At 38.2% G+C, this 17,937-nt stretch overlaps 2 protein-coding genes across 6 annotated transcripts in view; one reads left to right on the forward strand and one right to left on the reverse strand.

Moving 5' to 3' along the window:
• Window positions 1–1,385: 1,385 nt before the first annotated feature.
• Window positions 1,386–3,134, reverse strand: LOC106087994 (protein-S-isoprenylcysteine O-methyltransferase). The gene is made up of 3 exons (XM_013253269.2): window positions 2,783–3,134; window positions 2,352–2,723; window positions 1,386–2,088 (listed from the first exon to the last, which is right to left on the reverse strand). Exons 1-3 carry the CDS (start codon window positions 3,023–3,025, stop codon window positions 1,801–1,803), a joined length of 903 nt encoding a protein of 300 aa, XP_013108723.1. The 5' UTR covers window positions 3,026–3,134; the 3' UTR covers window positions 1,386–1,800.
• A 2,828-nt stretch (window positions 3,135–5,962) lies between these two features.
• The window catches only part of LOC106091567 (dnaJ homolog subfamily C member 5 homolog), a 97,817-nt gene continuing 85,842 nt past the window's right edge, over window positions 5,963–17,937 (forward strand). For 3 of the 5 annotated variants that reach the window (XM_059360735.1, XM_059360736.1, XM_059360738.1), the window contains exon 1: window positions 5,963–6,118. In XM_059360735.1, the coding sequence (XP_059216718.1) occupies window positions 6,087–6,118 (32 nt within the window). In that variant the 5' untranslated portion in view covers window positions 5,963–6,086. The remainder of the gene's footprint in view (window positions 6,119–17,937) is intronic. The other 2 variants (XM_059360734.1, XM_059360737.1) reach the window with 2 other exon arrangements.

A 17,937-nucleotide genomic window follows, 5' to 3' on the forward strand; every position in this document is an offset into this window, starting at 1 on the left:
ACCCCCAACAACACCCCTAAATCAGATATCATGAGAGGGCCGAAATAAATTATTTAAAGAATGGAGTACACTTTACATCCCAACTTAAATTCGTAGACTAATAAAAATCATATGTGATTCGGACAAAGACACTTAAATTGTTAAACTGTTACCCAAGCGATATGCTATTTGCGTAGCATGGTATTTCACTACAAGCTCTTTAATTGTCGAAAATAAATATTCCAAGGAAACTTTTGTTCCATATAAAGTAAAAGAAGGCGCAGCGGAGCGGGCCCGGGTCAGCTAGTATATGTATATAGATAGATATATTTGAATTGGTGACAAAATTTACAATGACTTGGCTGCTGTATGCGTCAACTTACGATAATTCAATTAAAAGTTACACCGTTTGGAAGTTAAAAATTTGTATTTTTTGCATTTTTTGGTCAAAAAAAGGAGTTTTATTGATTAGCTTTATTGCAAATAGCTTCTTAAATACCCTAACTTTTTCCTCTTTTACGTAAAGAGGACATATTGTAGATGCGTTTCAAGTGAAGTTTGAATAAGATATGTCAATTTAAAGGGGTGCAATATTTAAAAAATTGGAAAAACCCCTCGAATTCTCAATTAGCCCATTCGGGCTAATTTTTTTTACTCCATATGTCCCCTAAACACATGCAAAAAATTTTTGCACAAAACAGTATATGTAGCCTCTAAAAAAATTTACTAGAAAATGCCGATTTTGAAATCATCTTTGCCCCAAATGGGTATTAGAATTTCGAGCAGAATTTATTATTGGTTTTTATAGGACACTTTTCTGCAAAATTTAAAAAGAATTATTAAGACATCTCTTTTCGTTTTTTCTTAGAATTTTTTCTGTATCAGAAAATTGATTACCGCGTTTTGAGGATTCAGGACTCATCTGCTATTTAGGATGGCAACCCACTCAATAAATGTATCCATCAAAAGAGTTAAATGATTCTCTTTCTCTCTTAGGCATCCACATACGAGCTTTTGCTTATGCTTATTTAGACACACTTTCTAACGTTTTCCATTTACTTGTTTTATGATTATCACTTAGGCATTTACTTATTCAGTTTTAGAAATCACCTGAGAACAAGTCTAACATTGCAGGCAAAAAATACATTGGTCTATACCTTCATAATGTTTGTGTCTTATTGGTGAAACTGTGGGATAAGGACACAACTTTTGGGTTTTCGACTACTTGATATACAGCGAGCGGCTGCTGCTTTAATGATGTTTCGGAATTTTCTCTTTCGGTTGATAAACGGCGTTCGCAGCTTACAAAGTAGAATAATCGGACAATGAATAGAATAGAGGTGGTCAGATCCCAATGAAATGAAGAGTTATACGTCATAAAACAGACATATGTATTTAATTTCTCATTTAATTTTCAAATTTCGTTTTTTATTTGCTATTTGCTGGAACTATGACTTGACTTTTTACATTCACTTAAATATTAACTCATTGTACGATTTTAATAATACAATGGTATCATTTTGTTTAAAGTTACTTCTTTCGTTTTTTGTATAGTTAATAAGGTGTAGTTCTTGGTTATACCGCTTAAAAAGGATTTTAAACCAATCTCTTCATTTGGTGAAAATATGTAAAATATTTTCCTTTAAAAAGGACCTTATTTTCAAAAGGATTTCTTAATATTTGACATCCAAATTGTATTTCGTTCCTTTTTTTATTTATTGTCCTACTTTATGTGTAAAACAACAATTAATCGAGAGGTATAGCGATTTGAGAAAAAATTATATTCAGACTTTGAATGATTATCAAATTTTTTTTTAAATTTTACTCGAGTATAAATCCTTTAATAAACGGCAAACCAGTTGGAACTTTTTGCTGATACGCTCTATAATCGGAACGAAAGAAATTCAGCAGGGAAAATTCTTCACAATATATTCGATCGTGGAAAAATTTCCAACTAATAATGGTATAGGCGACAATGCAAACGGGATTCATGAGTATGATTTGTGTACCAATGGACCACCAAAACCAACCCACATATGATGGATGTCGCGAATAAGCGTAAATACCATGGGTTACTAGCTTATGATCGTCGGCTTTTTCGTATTGCACCTGAAACGAAAAAAAGGAACAGAATAAGAACGGTATAAAATAAGAGTGGAATTAGTAAAGCAGCCCAGATAAAAATAAATATCGATGTACTTGTCTAACCACACCACATGATTGCGAAAGCAAATTTACATTTACAAAATGACTAATCTTGATCAACATACAACTAAATATGCCAATCCATTATTATATCGGTATCTCTATTTGAATATATTATGGTATGCTATGGTATGATAGCAGCTTCACATGTTTGCCTTTTTACCTACCAAATGCGTAAAACTACTGCTGGCCGTTACCATGGCCGTTTTCCGCATCACTTCACCAAACACACATAGAACCACACCTATCAGCCACAAATAATAGATATCCTTAAAATGTGGCAAAAATTGCACTTCCAAAACAAATTCAATCCAACTAGCAGCAGCCGCCATACCATAGGCCCAAGAATGATTTAACATAAACGAATCAATTGTCAGGCTTTTAGGATTACACCATGCTATTGCCATAAACTCAGTGTAATGAAATAAGGCCATAAATAAACCATAGGTGCCCAATTGCTTCCAGACTTTGGGGGCAAAGCATATGACCAATATGCTTACGGCCTCAACAAATCCCAAGAAAGATGAACGTATGCCGACCTAATAAGTTAAAATATTAAAGTATGATTTGTTTCAATGTAAAACCTCCACTTCCTCACCTGATAATCAGTATCGCGTAAAACAAAACGTATTACCATGCTGATAAGGGCAAAATATAAAGCCGGTCCCCACATTTGGGCACCCCATACGTTTGGTACCGCCCCATAATAGATTTGCGGCACAGATGGTATGGCAACCAAGATTAATGTGACCAAAAAGCACACAAGACTCACTCGACCTTCTCGGCATAATTGTCTGGAGGGAACTATGTGCTGATGTAGATGTTGTGTATTTATGCACATTTTTCTTGCAAAATGTGTGTTTGGTGCTTGTGCAAACTTTATTTTAGTTTAGCATGTAAACACAATGCGTAACGTAATTATTTACAAGATCCATTTGTTTACATTTGGAAATTTATCGATTATTCTAATTTTCGTCGAAGTCGACTTTTTGTAGACAACATTGATAATATAAAAATCGAGTCATCGGCTTTAGCCTATTTTGGTTTGCTGTTAACAATGTTCGGGACTCAAAAAATTTGCACAAATTTTTGCTAGAAGTCTTTCGCGTACTTTATTTGCCAGCAGAAGAGAGGAAATTTCAATAGTTTGAAAATAGACAACCTGCAAATTTCTACTAGGAGTTTTTTGCCAACAAAAATGTACAGCTTTGAAGAGATGTTTTATAAAGGTCGGCTGTTTTGTGAAAAGCAGCTGTTACGTGAAAGTACAAAAGCTAACACCAAAATGGATCAAAAAGGCAGAGGCAAGTAAAAAACAAAAATATTGTTTATTGGTAATTATTGTATTAAATTTGTTTCATTTTAATTTACTTTTAACGAAGATTCAAGGCAGCAGCCAGTGTTCAGGTACTAAAAACTCGCCAAATAAAGTTGTAATTTTAACTAAACTCAGTTGGCATTAGAAGGCAAGCGCAACTTATTTGGGGAATTATTTGGAAAATCTTGAAAAATTTAAACATTGTATCCTTCCAGACACCAAGAAATGAACAATTATCGGTTTATGATGGAATCATCCTCATCGAAGAGTTACGATGAAATCAACACCCTTCCTTTGAATTTGTTAAGGAGGGAAGATGCTGCCTAGGATTGAGTGCATTTAGCTGGGAAGTTAAATAAGGGACGCACAGTGGGATTGGAAAAAATGAGTGCAAATAAGTCTGCCAATTGTAAACGGATACAGATATCTTCAATGATAACACAGTGTCCGTAGCTGCCACATGACCAAATTCGAAAACTCCCTTAGCTTCACATCAGTGGTCGCAGTAATTTATTTAGCCACAGTATCCATAAGCAATAGGTATAGCATTAAATTCAGTTGACCAGACCACAAACAATTTAGCACTATATACAACTGCAGCATAGAGTGCATGATTATTTCCTTTCTAAAATGTTTGATATGAAGTTCAATTTCATGTCCAGCAAAACACCTAGGTATTTTGCGCTTTCAGTAAAGAGAAAATTTTCTCATCCCAAGGAGACAGTTGCCATTGTAGGTATCTTGTATCTCCTGCTGAAAAGGACTACTACCCTCTCAATGTCTGGAACTATGTTCGTTTTTCACACTTGAAACCCCTTTTTTCGCGATTACTCTTAAGTAACAATTTTATTAAAATTTTACCATTGGTAATGAGGGAAATGCAATAGGGGAAAGTTTCCCAGCACTCTAAGAGATATACTTCAGGGAGCTCTACGTGCAACAGCAAAGTGGGCTACCAAAAGTGGTCTGGGTATAAATCCGTGCAAGACAGAAGTAGTTCTTTTCAGTAGAGATACAAGTTGCCTACAATGGAACCTGTCTCCTTGTGTGGGAAGAATGTCCCATTTACAGAAAGCGCAAAATACCTGGGTGTTTTGCTGGATAGGAAATTGAATTTCAAATCCAACATTTTGGAAAGGGCAATAAATGCCACTCTTGCCCTATACACCTGCAAGAGAGCCATTAGAAAAAGTTGGGGATTTATGCCGCGTGTCATGCATTGGGTATATACTGCAGTTGTCAGACCTATTATGTTATATGGTGTTGTGGTCTGGTGGACGGCGCTTCAAAAATCCACCTACTGCTCAATATTTAACCGGATCCAAAGGATGGCTTGTTTGTGCATCATCATCTTATGCCTCTGGAAATTGTGGCTACCCAAATTGTAGTGACCACTGCCGAGGGGTTAAGAGAGCTGTGAAGAGAACTGAGAACTGTGTTATCATTGATACAATATACGATGTTCCAGGCAGTGTGGATAACACCCTACCTGAGCCGCTTTCTGTTCTGTTCCTAGTCTCGAGCTTGCGAGACTAGGAACTACCTTACACACTCCAGGGACACTGGAATCTGTGGGTATGCTTTTAGTGACATGAATGCTAAGTTTTCAGGACCAGGCCCGAAGGACATCGATTGATAGATGGTCACAAAGAGGGGGCAAAAGTTCAATCGCCAAAATTGAAGATTCTTAACTTTTGCGCGTCGGTTTTGTGGGATTTGTTTGCAGAGTTGCATTTTTAATGCAAAACATGGGGGAATGTCCTACTGCAAAAAAAGTTTTTTGCTTCAAAACTTTTTATCAAAAAAAGTAATCACCAAAAAATTTGGTGAAAATCGAACATAGTACCACCCTTAATATGGCGATTTCACCATATGGTTTTTATGTTGCTGAACAAATAAGACAACCTTAAAAATTTCGTCCATGCAAACCAAAAAAACACTTATGTCCGCATTCACAAAACATAACGCAGCTTTAAAGGTTTATTTGACAGATTTTCTTTTTATAACTGTCAAATAAACCTACTTTAAAGCTGAATTAAGTTTTAGAATTAAAGGCATTAATTACCAATTGTTGGCATGTTTATTATTTACTTCAGCTATATTTTTACAATAACATCACTTTTATTTCAAATTAAAGCAATTTTAACTAAACAGCACAAATTTCTTCAACATTTGGATGATGATTTTTGTTTAAGTTTTTAGAGGTGGTAATAATTTCTGCTAGCAATAATTTCTTTAATTTTTTTTTATTTGAAAAACGTTCACTACTGCCTTTAAAATCGTTGTATTTTTAAATTTCAGTCTGCAAAACATATGGCTTTGCAGAAAAATTTTGTTTTCTTTTTTCGAACTGAACAGAATACTCAGCTTAACCAAGCATTGAATTAGGGCGACCTCTGCAATCCGCATATAAACTCATTCCCTATGTCATTTTATGTACGCTGTCGAAAACGTCTATTCCTTCATTCCACCGTTCTTCGAGAACGGTCACTACTATTCATAATTTTACTTCGGGAAGCAAAGACGGATACTAACGAAAGCCTGCTGAATTGCTAAATTGATCACAGGATATAAATTAAAAAAAATGAGTGGCATGGATAATAAAAGAAAATTATCGTAAGTTTTATGAGTTTACAGAATTATAGAAAGTTCTATGGAGAAATAACTTGAAAAACAATAACTTAACTTGAAAAACGATGAATCAAGAAATGGATAAAAAAATTCTACGTTGATGTTGGCGTTGCAGCGGCTGAGCAAAGGCAGATGTATTTTGTTATGCTTAAAAATCGAAGTGAAAAATTGAAAATAAAAATACATATAAAAAGAATTTTTAAGAAGTTGTATTAAAAATAAGTGGCATTGAAAAAACAAAACTAACATTAAACTTGTGAAAACGAAAAAGCGAAAAGTTCTATGACGATTTATTTAATCTGAGAAAAACTGAAGATTTGACGATGAATCAAGAGTGGAAGAAAAAAATTGGCAGAGCTGTGGCGTTGTCTGCTGCTGCATCGGCAGATGTATTTTGTACATATGCCTTAAGAACAAAGTGAAAAGTTGAAAGAGTACAAATTCTAAAGTGTTTGTCGTGCGAAATGAAAAGGGCGGCGGGTGTTGTGTACGCTTTCGTTCTTATTTTGTGCGCCGGCAGCGCTGTAACCTAATAATTGATTTTTTTTCTTTGAAAAGTGGAAAGAGTCGATAGCGACCAAATGTCGGCAGCTTGCTACGACGGCGTGTAAAACAAAATGCCTTTACAGAAGACTAAAAGAAATAGGAAAAGCATGACAGCTTTCTCTTTGTTGCTCTGTGGGAATATTCTTGAATCGCAGCTGTTTCAAGCTGGAGTAATATGGCCAACCAACTGTGGCCTCGCTTAGTGTGGAAAAAAATAAAGAAAAAACGAGGAAGAATCTAGTAAATAGCTAACGTGCCTGTATATGTTACTTTTCCAGATGAAGTATTACACAAAGCAAACACCATGATAAGTTCTTGAAATTTCCTTCCTTTCATGTTCTGTATGGTGACTGCGGCGGTGGCGGCAGCGATGTCAAGACCTGCGAAACATATCTTACACACATACACGCATGTGCTTATTTGGGATATTATGAGATCTTTGAAATTTCAAGGATATTTATGTACAAGGATTTTTTCGCGAGCCCTTACAAAGGCAAAACATTAGGGAGAGTTTGTGCAATCAGCTCTTGAGTGTACATGTGTGTGTGAGTTCTGTTTCATTCACCAAATCGTAACCAATCCCTATACGTTGTGTTATGGAATTGTCATTGTTTTCGTTTCGTGGTGTATTTTTTGTTATGGTATAACGTAATTTTTTCCACCTAGAGACGATTCGATGGTCAGCTTTAGATAAAAGGGAATTTTTTTTTATCTGTTTTTTTTATTATATTTTGTACGTTGGCAATTAGATGCTTTAGTTTACCTTTGACTATTTCAATATGTAAGGAGTTTACAATTAAAAGGTTGAAACAATTTTGCAATAGTTTGACAATTTTTTTTCTTTCTTTTTGTCTGCGCGAACTTTTGTGCTCTTAAAATCGTAGACCTACAAAATAAATAAAAAAACATGTGAATGAGGCTATACCCGTCAAGAAGTAAATATATAACCATAAGGGGTGCTTCTAAATTAAATCTTCCCCGCAAAACGATGTACAAATGAACAAAACGAACATCCTGTTCTCTATCTGACATTCTGCCAGATATCTTCCATTCCCGGAATTTTCCCCATATAAAACATGATTGGCCTTGCTCACAATGAAAATGATTCTATTACTTAAGCTCCTATTAAACGATAAGACTTGTCATCTGAGATGTCACTTTCTGTATTGTATTGTATTGGGTTGCCTATACATCTTCCTGACAAATTTAGTATTCCACGCTCATAGAACTTTTGGCCTTTATCTGCAAAAATCTGAACCAAGTGCGATTTTATAGCCTCATCATTGCCGAAAGTTTTACCATTTAAGGAGTTCTGCAAAGTTCGAAATATATGGTTGTTGTAGTAGCAGTGTGTGGTACACTGAAGCGGCAGCCCTTGCCGATGAAGGAATTCATCGGGTCAATCCGGTACATACAACCGGCTGCCATGGGATATATGGTAGTCTGATGGTGCAAGTCAGGGCTATATGGTGGATGCATCAAAAGTTCCCAGCTAAGCTCACTCAGTTTTTGGCGAGTGACCAAAGATGTGTGCGGTCTAGCGTTGTCGTGGTGGAATATGACACCTTTACGATTGACAAATTCTGGTCGCTTCTCCTTGATGGCTGTATTCAATTTGTCCAATTGTTGACAGTAAACATCCGAATTAATCGTTTGGTTCCTTGGAAGCAGCTCAAAATATACCACACCCTTCCAATACCACCAAACAGACAGCATAACCTTCTTTTGGTGGATATCAGCCTTTGAAGTGGTTTGAGCTGGTTCACCATGCTTGGACCATGATCGTTTTCGACTAACGTTGTTGTAAACAATCCATTTTCCATCTCCAGTTATGATTCGTTTTAAAAACGGATCGAATTCATTGCGTTTAAGGTGCATTGATTCGGTTTGTTAAATGAACTTCTTTCAATACATGTGGAACCCATATTGAAATATTTAGGTATCAACCGCGTTTCCTTTTGCAAAGGGTGTCGCGTCCAGTGTGATAATTTTAGAAATTAAGTATAATTGACTGTATAGGAATGTAATTTTGTCTCCTCTAAAAGCGGAATGCACATCCAGCACATTGACTTAAATCCCAGGCCAAAAGGATTTGATGTGGATCTGTGAGGAAAAATTTTTTGCGTCTAGTAGAGTTTGTCTTGATGAGGACTGAGAAAACCTCCCATTACTTGTAAGTATGTAGTCAACGAAATTTATACCAAGTGATGTAGACTTTTGTATTGAATTACCGGTGTACTTTCTCTATTGTGGTGTTTGCTCTGCAGAATAGATCTGACAAGATAGTAATTAGCTGCGGTGTAAATGGGGAAATAACCAGTGTAGACCAGAATAAGCCATTGACAGCTTAACTTTCCTCTACCACTTCAATAAACTACAGTAGTCCATAACCGCAAGGAGGAATAAGAGTTTGAGGCCAAATTCATACAGCAAAAAGTTTCACACTTTTCTCACGTCCTAGCTGAGCATTAATCGTGCATAGCATTCCTCTACCAAACAATTTTCATAAACATTGAACTCACTGGTTCCGTACCCATCACTTTAGCCATCTCCACATACCACAAACTTATTTCCCACTACCTCCTTGTGACCCGAAGAGACAGGTTGCTGAGTTTTCCGTAATTCTGTAAAGATTTCCATTTGCAGAACCCAATACAGACATCACTAGGATTAGCACAAGGCTTGTCTATAAGATTTCCTACATGCGCTCACGAAATCCTCGATAAATGTCCAGCTTTAAAGATTATTCAGTCGAACGATCCTGGCGAGAACAAAAGAAAAAATGATCAGAGGTGGTTATCGTCTCCTAATACTGGCCACATTTTTGAGTTACCTTGCCATGCAAAATCTTCTCCCTAAAGTGGTTTCGCATTGCAGCACGCCGTTTGGACACGGCTTTTAAAAAAGGAGGCCCTTGACTGCACTCAGTGGTAATGGAGAAGTTTGTCCTTGTTCTATAATGGAATGTTCGCGAGCAATGGTCAATGGATAAAATTTGTGGAAGAAGGTCCAATGAATTGAAGGAAGTTGCTGAATGGAACTAGCCAGCATATTATAAGCGGATTAAATCCTATCTTGTAAATTTCACACAGATACCGTGTTAGCCAAACAATTTTGAGCTAACATTCAATTGATTCCATTTAAAGTTTTCAAAGTGACTATTTACAAATTCGCATTCAAGAATTATGATTGACCGGTTGTTGTTGTTGGTGTAGCAGTTTATTGTGTTCTATCTTTCGTCTGCTTGATTCTGTTGAGTGTCAAGACCCAGGAACTCTGCGACTAAGATGGGGTGCGTCCACAGGGATCTGGGTCTGGCCGGGCAGTTAAACAGGTGACGTGTATCATGCGGTCCCTGGTTACAATCGGGACATACATCTTGCACGTCGGCATCAATCCTAGCTCTGTAGGAATTGAGGCGGCTGCATCTGCCGGAACGTTACTGAGCCAGAACTACTCTGGTTTGCAGGGTGAGGTCGATTTCTTCAGCTGCAATGGGTGGCGGTCGTTCTCCAAGGACTACACTCACTCAGCAGCCAATTACCGCATCTGCTACCGTATTTGCATGAATGTTGTTTAGACCTGCTTGATATGCCGCTTTATCTAGAAGTTCTCTCTTGTAGCGCTGAACCTCACGCTCTAGGTCATGTAGATCTACCTTAAGGCTTCTGGGCGGTGGATATCTATCCACAAGATGATGATTTGGATGGTTTCTGCGATAACAGCCCAAAAGGTATTGCTTAGACAACATGTAGTTATGTCTTCGCACTGGTAGGATCTTTGTCTCCTGATGGAGGTGGTCCACATGAGAACTGAGGAGACAGCCCGTCGCAGTTCGGAGGGCGGCATTCTGAATATTATTCCATTGCGTGTCACAAAGTTGACGAGACCACACTGGCGCTGCATATCTTACCACAGACCGGCCAATTGCTTTGTACGTGGTCAACAAGGTTTCTTTGTCCGCACCTCAAGTGCTGCCAGCAAGTGACTTGAGGACCTTGTTTCTACTTTTGACTTTATCGCAGATTGCTGTGGCATGTGGGGAGAATGTGTATCAGCTGTCATATGTGACGCCAAGTATTTTGGGACACTTGATGGTCGGAATCGTTTCTCCATCGACCATCACAGTCAGCTCAATATTCACCTCACGCGTATTTGCGTTTTTTACACTTTTTTTCTAAAGCAAGCTAAAAGTAACAGCTGATAACTGACAGAAGAAAGAATGCAATTACAGAGTCACAAGCTGTGAAAAAAATTGTCAACGCCGACTATATGAAAAATCCGCAATTACTTTTTGGGCAACCCAATATAAGAGTGTTCAAAGACAGGTTGAGGACACTGGTAAGGTACTCAACACTGGGTGAATCCAGATTCTTCAACAACAATGTAGAGATTCCGTCAGGGCCCAACGCCTTAAATGATTTGGCGCCACGGATGATATTCGTAACTTCGCCCACGTTAAATTGTGATGGCTGTTCATCGGCTCGGAGACCACGAATACGGCGAATAGCTCTCCTCCTTTCCCTGTCTTTCTCGGGATGCACAATAAATTGACGGTTGAACAATGTGGCGCATCTCTTCGGATCAGTCACGGTTATTTCGCCAAAAGTGACTGAGGTCCTGTCATCCCGTCTACCGGGGTTCGAGAGTGAATTAACAGTAGACCACAGTTTGCCTACACCGGTGCCTAAGTTAGATTGCTCCAAGTGTTCCAGCCACAAATTCCGCTTATGTTCGTTGACTACCCTGTTTATTTCCAGATTCAGCTCGCTGATTCTGGGGTTAGCGGGGTCCATAGCACGAATCCCATCACGCTCATCTGCGAGTACCACTGCTTGCGCCGGGAAATTTGGCCGCACTTGGGGTATTCGACCGGCTGGTATAAAGCGAGCGGCTGCTGCGTTAATGACGTCCCGGAATTTCCTCTCGGTCACCAACATATCAAAGGAGGGTGGCAGTTCACTGAAGCGGCGATTGGTATTCTCTCTGAAGTCAGTCCAATCGGCATTCGTATCGGTTATGAAGTCGGGTGGTCGGTCGATGGTGAGAATTATGGGAAGGTGGTCTGACCCTAAAGAGATGACCGTATGCCAGGATTTATCACTCAGGAGATCAGGGGATGCAATGGAGATGTAAGGCGAGCTGCTGCATCTCCGCGTAATCCTAGGGGGGGAATCCTCATTCACCGTGCAAAACGTGGAGTTTTCAATCTGCTCTGCCAAAGCTACGCCACGCTGGTCGTTACCTAGGGGAGAATGCCACGACGTGTGATGCGCATTAAAGTCCCCTAGAACCAGACGATTATGGCCAGAAAGCAACCCACTTATGTCGGGGTTGTAAGCCTGGTCATTAATCGGGATACAGCTACCAATCGGCGGTATGTACACGTTGTATAGCTCTATCTCGGCAGTACCAGACCTGACTGCTATTCCCATGCATTCCATATATTGCACGGAATGGTGTATTGCGAATGCCAATCCCCCACCTCCATCCTTACGTAGCACATTGTAACCTTGACAACTGTGCAAGCTGCAGGTATTGGTCAGCTTTGTCTTCTGGATTGCTGCGACCAATTTGGGCTTCCGACTCAAAGTCCACAATCTCTTCGATTTTACCACGAAGTCCGTTCCAGTTTAACTGCAAGAACGATACACTTCCCGACACTGGCCTGACAATATTTGTTCTGGGATGCTGCCGTTGCGTAAATTGCCGTACGGGAGAGGTCGGGGGGGTCACATAGTCCGACGACTAGGACGCAGAAGGCGACGACGAAGACGCTTGTGACCCACTGCTGGCTATGTTCGCACAGCACCTTGCGACATAGCCAGTATGACCATACTCCCGTAGTGAAGTGAGGCAAGAGCAAGATCGGAAATGTACCCACTCCATGCACCGGTTACACCTCACCGACACCCACCGATGATGAAGGCGGTTCTGGCAAACCGAACAGAACCAGGGTCCGGGACCAGAACCAGAAGCGCGCGGAGAAGGCACTCCGGGATGTGCCTCTCCCATGACGAAAAAAGACGAACACGTACACTGAGGCGGCAGCCCTTGCCGATGAGGATTCCATCGGGTCTATCCGGTGCGTACAACCGGCTGCCATGGGATTGATCGGTAGTTTTGCTTTCTTACATTTATTTCTCATAGCGAGTTTTTTTTAGATCAGCTTAGTCGAATTCTATTCATTTTATTAGTTATTTATTGATTTTGACTGCTCCTATTGAAATCGTTTACTTAGATTTCAAATGTGCGCATTAACTCAATTGCGCTTATGCAAATTTGCCCATGAACATTCCATTAAGGAACAGGGGCGCTAATACTAATAAAAACCAGTAAGAAAAGGCAAAAGGAGCCAACTATATAATACCCTACACCACCGAGTCTGCCTACTATTAAGCATATGCAAGAGCAGTAAAATGTTAAAAAGTGCATATCAAATGAAAGATTTATATGGAAGCTATATCTAAACTGGACCTATTTGAATGAAATGAACAAACGTCAAATCAAACACCTCGTGCAAAATTTTGTGAAGATCGTACTAAAATTGTGGCTGCCAAAGTCATAATAAGGCATATCGGATGAAAGATATATATAGGAGCTATATCTAAAACTGGACCGATTTTATTGAAATTGTCTGGTAAAGTTAAGACGTTAAATCAAACACCACGTCCAAAATTTTGTTAGGATTGAACAAAACTGTAGCTGCTACAGCCATAATAGACCATATCGGATGAAAGATAATATGGGAGCTATAACTAAAACTGGACCTATTTGAACAAATTGAACGAACGCCAAATCAAACACCTCGTGCAAAATTTTGTAAAGATCCAGCTAAAATTGTGGCTGTTACAGTTCAAATAAGGCATATCGGATCGGATATATATGTGAGCTATTTCTGAATCTGGACCGATTTTTTCCAAAATCAATAGCGTTCGTTCTTAAGCCAAAGAAATGCAATATGCAAAATTTTACAGTAATGGGACAACAAATACGACCTGTACCTTGATTACAAGAATACATGGGCAAACAGGCAGACGGACATAGCTAAATCGAATCAGGAAGTAATTCTAAACCGATCGGTATACTTAATAATGGGTCTAGCTCGTCTCCTTCTTAGCGTTGCAAACAAATGCACAAAGTTCAATACCCTCCTTTCGCAGTTGTGGTGAAGGGTATAAAAACTAAATGGGTTTAAAACAGTGAAATTGATATGCAAATTTTATGAAGCTTCAATTCATTAGCAGTGATAACATTTGAGAAATAATGGAATAGCGATTTCAAAAAAAAAAAACAAGTAAAAGCGTGCTAAGTTCGGCCGGGCCGAATCTTATTTACCCTCCATCATGGATCGCATTTTTCGAGTTCTTTTCCCGGCATCTCTTCTTAGGCAAAAAGAGGATATAAGAAAAGATTTGCTCTGCTATTAGAGCGATATCAAGATATGGTCCGGTTGGGACTACAATTAAATTATATGTTGGAGACCTGTGTAAAATGTCAGCCAATTCGAATAAGAATTGCGCCCTTTGGGGGCTCAAAAAGTAAAATAGGGAGATCGATTTATTGGGTTGCCCAAAAAGTAATTGCGGATTTTTCATATAGTCGGCGTTGACAAATTTGTTCACAGCTTGTGACTCTGTAATTGCATTCTTTCTTCTGTTAGTTATCAGCTGTTACTTTTAGCTTGTTTTAGAAAAAAAGTATATTTGATTAAAGTTTATTCTAAGTTTTATTAAAAATGCATTTACTTTCTTTTAAAAAATCCGCAATTACTTTTTGGGCAACCAATATATGGGAGCTGTATCGGGCTATAGACCGATTCAGACCATAATAAACACGTATGTTGATGGTCATGAGCGAATCAGTCGTACAAAATTTCAGTCAAATCGGATAATAATTGCGACCTCTAGAGGCTCAAGAAGTCAAGATCCCAGATCGGTTTATATGGCAGCTATATCAGGTTATGAACCGATTTGAACCTTATTTGACACAGTTGTTGAAAGTAAGAATAAAATACGTCACGAAAAATTTCAGCCAAATCGGATAGGAATTGCGCCCTCTAGAAGCTCAAGAAGTCAAGTCCCCAGATCTCTTTATATGACAGCTATATCAGGTTATGAACCGATTTGAATCACACTTGACACAGTTGTTGGATATGATAACAAAACACGTCTTGCAAAATGTCATTCCAATCGGATAAGAATTGAGCACTCTAGAGGCTCAAGAAATCAAGACCCAAGATCGGTTTATATGGCAGCTATATCAGGTTATGGACCGATTTGAATAATACTTGGCAAAGTTGTTGGATATGATAACAAAACAAGTCGTGCAAAATTTCATTCCAATCGGATAAGAATTGCGCACTCTAGAGGCTCAAGAAGTCAAGACCCAAGATCGGTTTATATGGCAGCGTTATCAAAACATGGACCGATAAGACCCATTTACAATGCCAACCGACCTACACTAATTAGAAGTATTTGTGGAAAATTTCAAGCAGCTAGCTTTACTCCTTCGGGAGTTAGCGTGCTTTCGACAGACAGACGGACGGACGGACATGGCTAGATCGACATAAAATGTCACGAAGATCAAGAATATATGTACTTTATGGGGTCTCAAACGAATATTTCGAGTAGTTACAAACAGAATGACGAAATTAATATACCCCCCATCCTATGGTAGAGCCTTCTTCTTAGAAAATTAAAGTCCGTTTATAAGTTTTCGACCAGCGCATGTACATTGTTATGCTCGTATCTTACAGGTAGGAGCCAGTTTGTTTGTGTTGATGGTAAATGTAGTAGTGTTATTTCTGTAAGAAGCGGTGTTCCTCAGGGTTCAGCATTAGGTCCGCTTCTTTTTGTGTTATTTGTCAATGATGTTTTTTCTCGTCTGGATTGTTGGTGCACTCCATTTGCATATACTGATGACATCCAATTGCTTTTTAAGGGTGATAACCGATTTTTGAATGTTTTTCAAACGAAAATTAATATTGCGATGGAGTCGTTACGTGAGTGGATGGCGGAGAATAGGGTCAGTGTTAACGCTTCTAAAACTAAAGCCCTTTTTTATCTTCGGGCTGACAATAATGTTAGTGTTAGATATAATAATGTAGATATAGAATTTGTGCAAAGCGTTGATTGTCTGGGTGTTCAGCTGGATGACAGGCTTTGGTTTGATCGGTACGTTAGTTCCGTGGTGTCTAAAGTTTACTTTTCTTTAAGAAGCCTGTATAACACGAGTTTATATTTACCGCTCTTTGTGAGGGAGCGTTTGGCGCATGCATTAGTTTTGCCGGACATTTTATGGTCTGGAGGTGTACTCCAGTGCGTCGCAAGGGACCATGCATCGTCTTCAGGTCGCTTTTAACAATATGATTCGTTTTGTTTACGGCGTAGGTCGTCGTGTTCATATAACACCCTATGTGTGTCGTATGTTAATTATCTTTTGCTGTTGTTTCTTTTTAAGTTATTGAAATGTTGGTCTCCTATTTTTCTTATTAATGAATTTAATTTTTGTCATTCTACCAGAACTAATCAGTTGGTTCTTCCGGGGGTAGATAATTTTTTGAGTAGTACTTTTTTGTAGGCCACCGTAGCGCAGAGGTTAGCATGTCCGCCTATGACGCTGAACGCCTGGGTTCGAATCATGGCGATACCATCAGAAAAAATTTTCAGCGGTGGTTTTCCCCTCCTAATGCTGGCAACATTTGTGAGGTACTATGCCATGTAAAACTTCTCTCCAAAGAGGTGTCGCACTGCGGCACCCCGTTCGGACTCGGCTATAAAAAGGAGGTCCCTTATCATTGAGCTTAAACTTGAATGGGACTGCACTCATTGATATGTGAGAAGTTTTCCCCTGTTTCCTAGTGAAATGTTCATGGGCAAAATTTACATTTTTTACTTTTTTGTAAAAGTTGCACGTTTGTACAACTCGTTGCCTGCGGATATAAAAAATTTCAGTTTTTCAACAAGAACTGCATCAAATCGTCTTCGTCTACACTTTCAGCGCTTCTAATTTTTGTGTCAAATTGTCAACAACTTTAACTATGTTATATAGTCTTACGGAATGTTTTTTTATCGTGCGTATTATTGTTAATTTATTTATTTTTTGATTTTAGTATTACTTATATTTTTCCGTTTTGTTTAATTCTTTTTTATTGTTAAGTGATCTTTTTTAATTATTTTTTTTTTCAAGCTATTTTGTTTATAATTCTTAATAATTTGTTTTTAAAGCCAAGAGTATTATTGTGATTTTTTTGTATATTTTGGTTTAACTATTACTTATTTTTTTACTTTTTTTATTATGCTTTAATCATTTTTTTTTAATTTATTACGTTGATCTTCTTTGCGTTGGATTTTTTTTAATCGGTTACTGCTTATAATTTTTAGTAATTTGTTTTTTATTTGTTATTTAGTTTTATCTAGATTCAGTGAGTGTTAAATAGGTTAACAATTTTTTCTCTTTTCTAAGTTTTTAAGTTTTTTATTTTTAATTGAGTAGTTTTTTAACTTATGTTAAAAAAGTACGTCTTATGCATAGTGTGATTGTTTATAGGCCTGATGGCTTTGCATTGCATGAAATGAAATAAATAAAAAATAAATAAATTGCCTGAAGAAACGTTCCAAGGTATTTGTGATGTAGTAGAGGGTTCTTAACTATTGTCAATTTTTATCTTAGTATTGAATCGAAAATCTCAATGGTTTGGTTGTTGCAGGCCAAACTTTCAAAAAAAAAAAAACGTGGCAAAAGTCTGGGGAATATTGCAAATCAAAATCTAGAGGCTCAATTTTCACCGTATGTTCTAGTCGACTTTTTTGCTCAGTACAATCCCAAGAATCAGCAACGTGAAGGACCCTGTAAGATTTTTTCCCTTGTATACTAATCGCTTCACTTCAATATATATATAGGAACTCCATAAAACGATTTCTACCGAAAAATAAAAGTGGACCGATCGGGACAATATGTGATTCAAATGAAAGATATTCAAGAGTAGAGTACAAATTTCAAAATAAAACCTGGGTCCAAATACCTGGGGGCCGTCTCAGCCCCAAAACCCCTTAAAATAGGTTTATTTAACGATCATGACAATAATGGACTCAAATGAAAGGTATGCGAGAGTAGATAGCGAATCTGGCATTCAAATTAATGTCAAAGTATAGAGGGCACACCACCCCCACAAAAACGCCCAAAATTGGCACATAGACTGAAAAACGCAGAACCGATTTTCTCGAAATTTTCCCATATTGTGTAGGTTGGTCTGG

The sequence above is a fragment of the Stomoxys calcitrans genome, chromosome 1 (assembly GCF_963082655.1).
Source record: "Stomoxys calcitrans chromosome 1, idStoCalc2.1, whole genome shotgun sequence".
NCBI lineage: Eukaryota > Metazoa > Arthropoda > Insecta > Diptera > Muscidae > Stomoxys > Stomoxys calcitrans.

Excerpts from the sequence above, each read along its gene's own strand:
- LOC106087994 (XM_013253269.2), bottom strand. The coding sequence starts at position 3,025 with ATGTGCATAAATACACAACATCTACATCAGCACATAGTTCCCTCCAGA. Across the intron at positions 2,724-2,782 it reads TACGCGATACTGATTATCAG|GTCGGCATACGTTCATCTTT; the intron begins GTGAGGAAGTGG and ends TTAACTTATTAG. Across the intron at positions 2,089-2,351 it reads GCAGTAGTTTTACGCATTTG|GTGCAATACGAAAAAGCCGA; the intron begins GTAGGTAAAAAG and ends TTTTCGTTTCAG.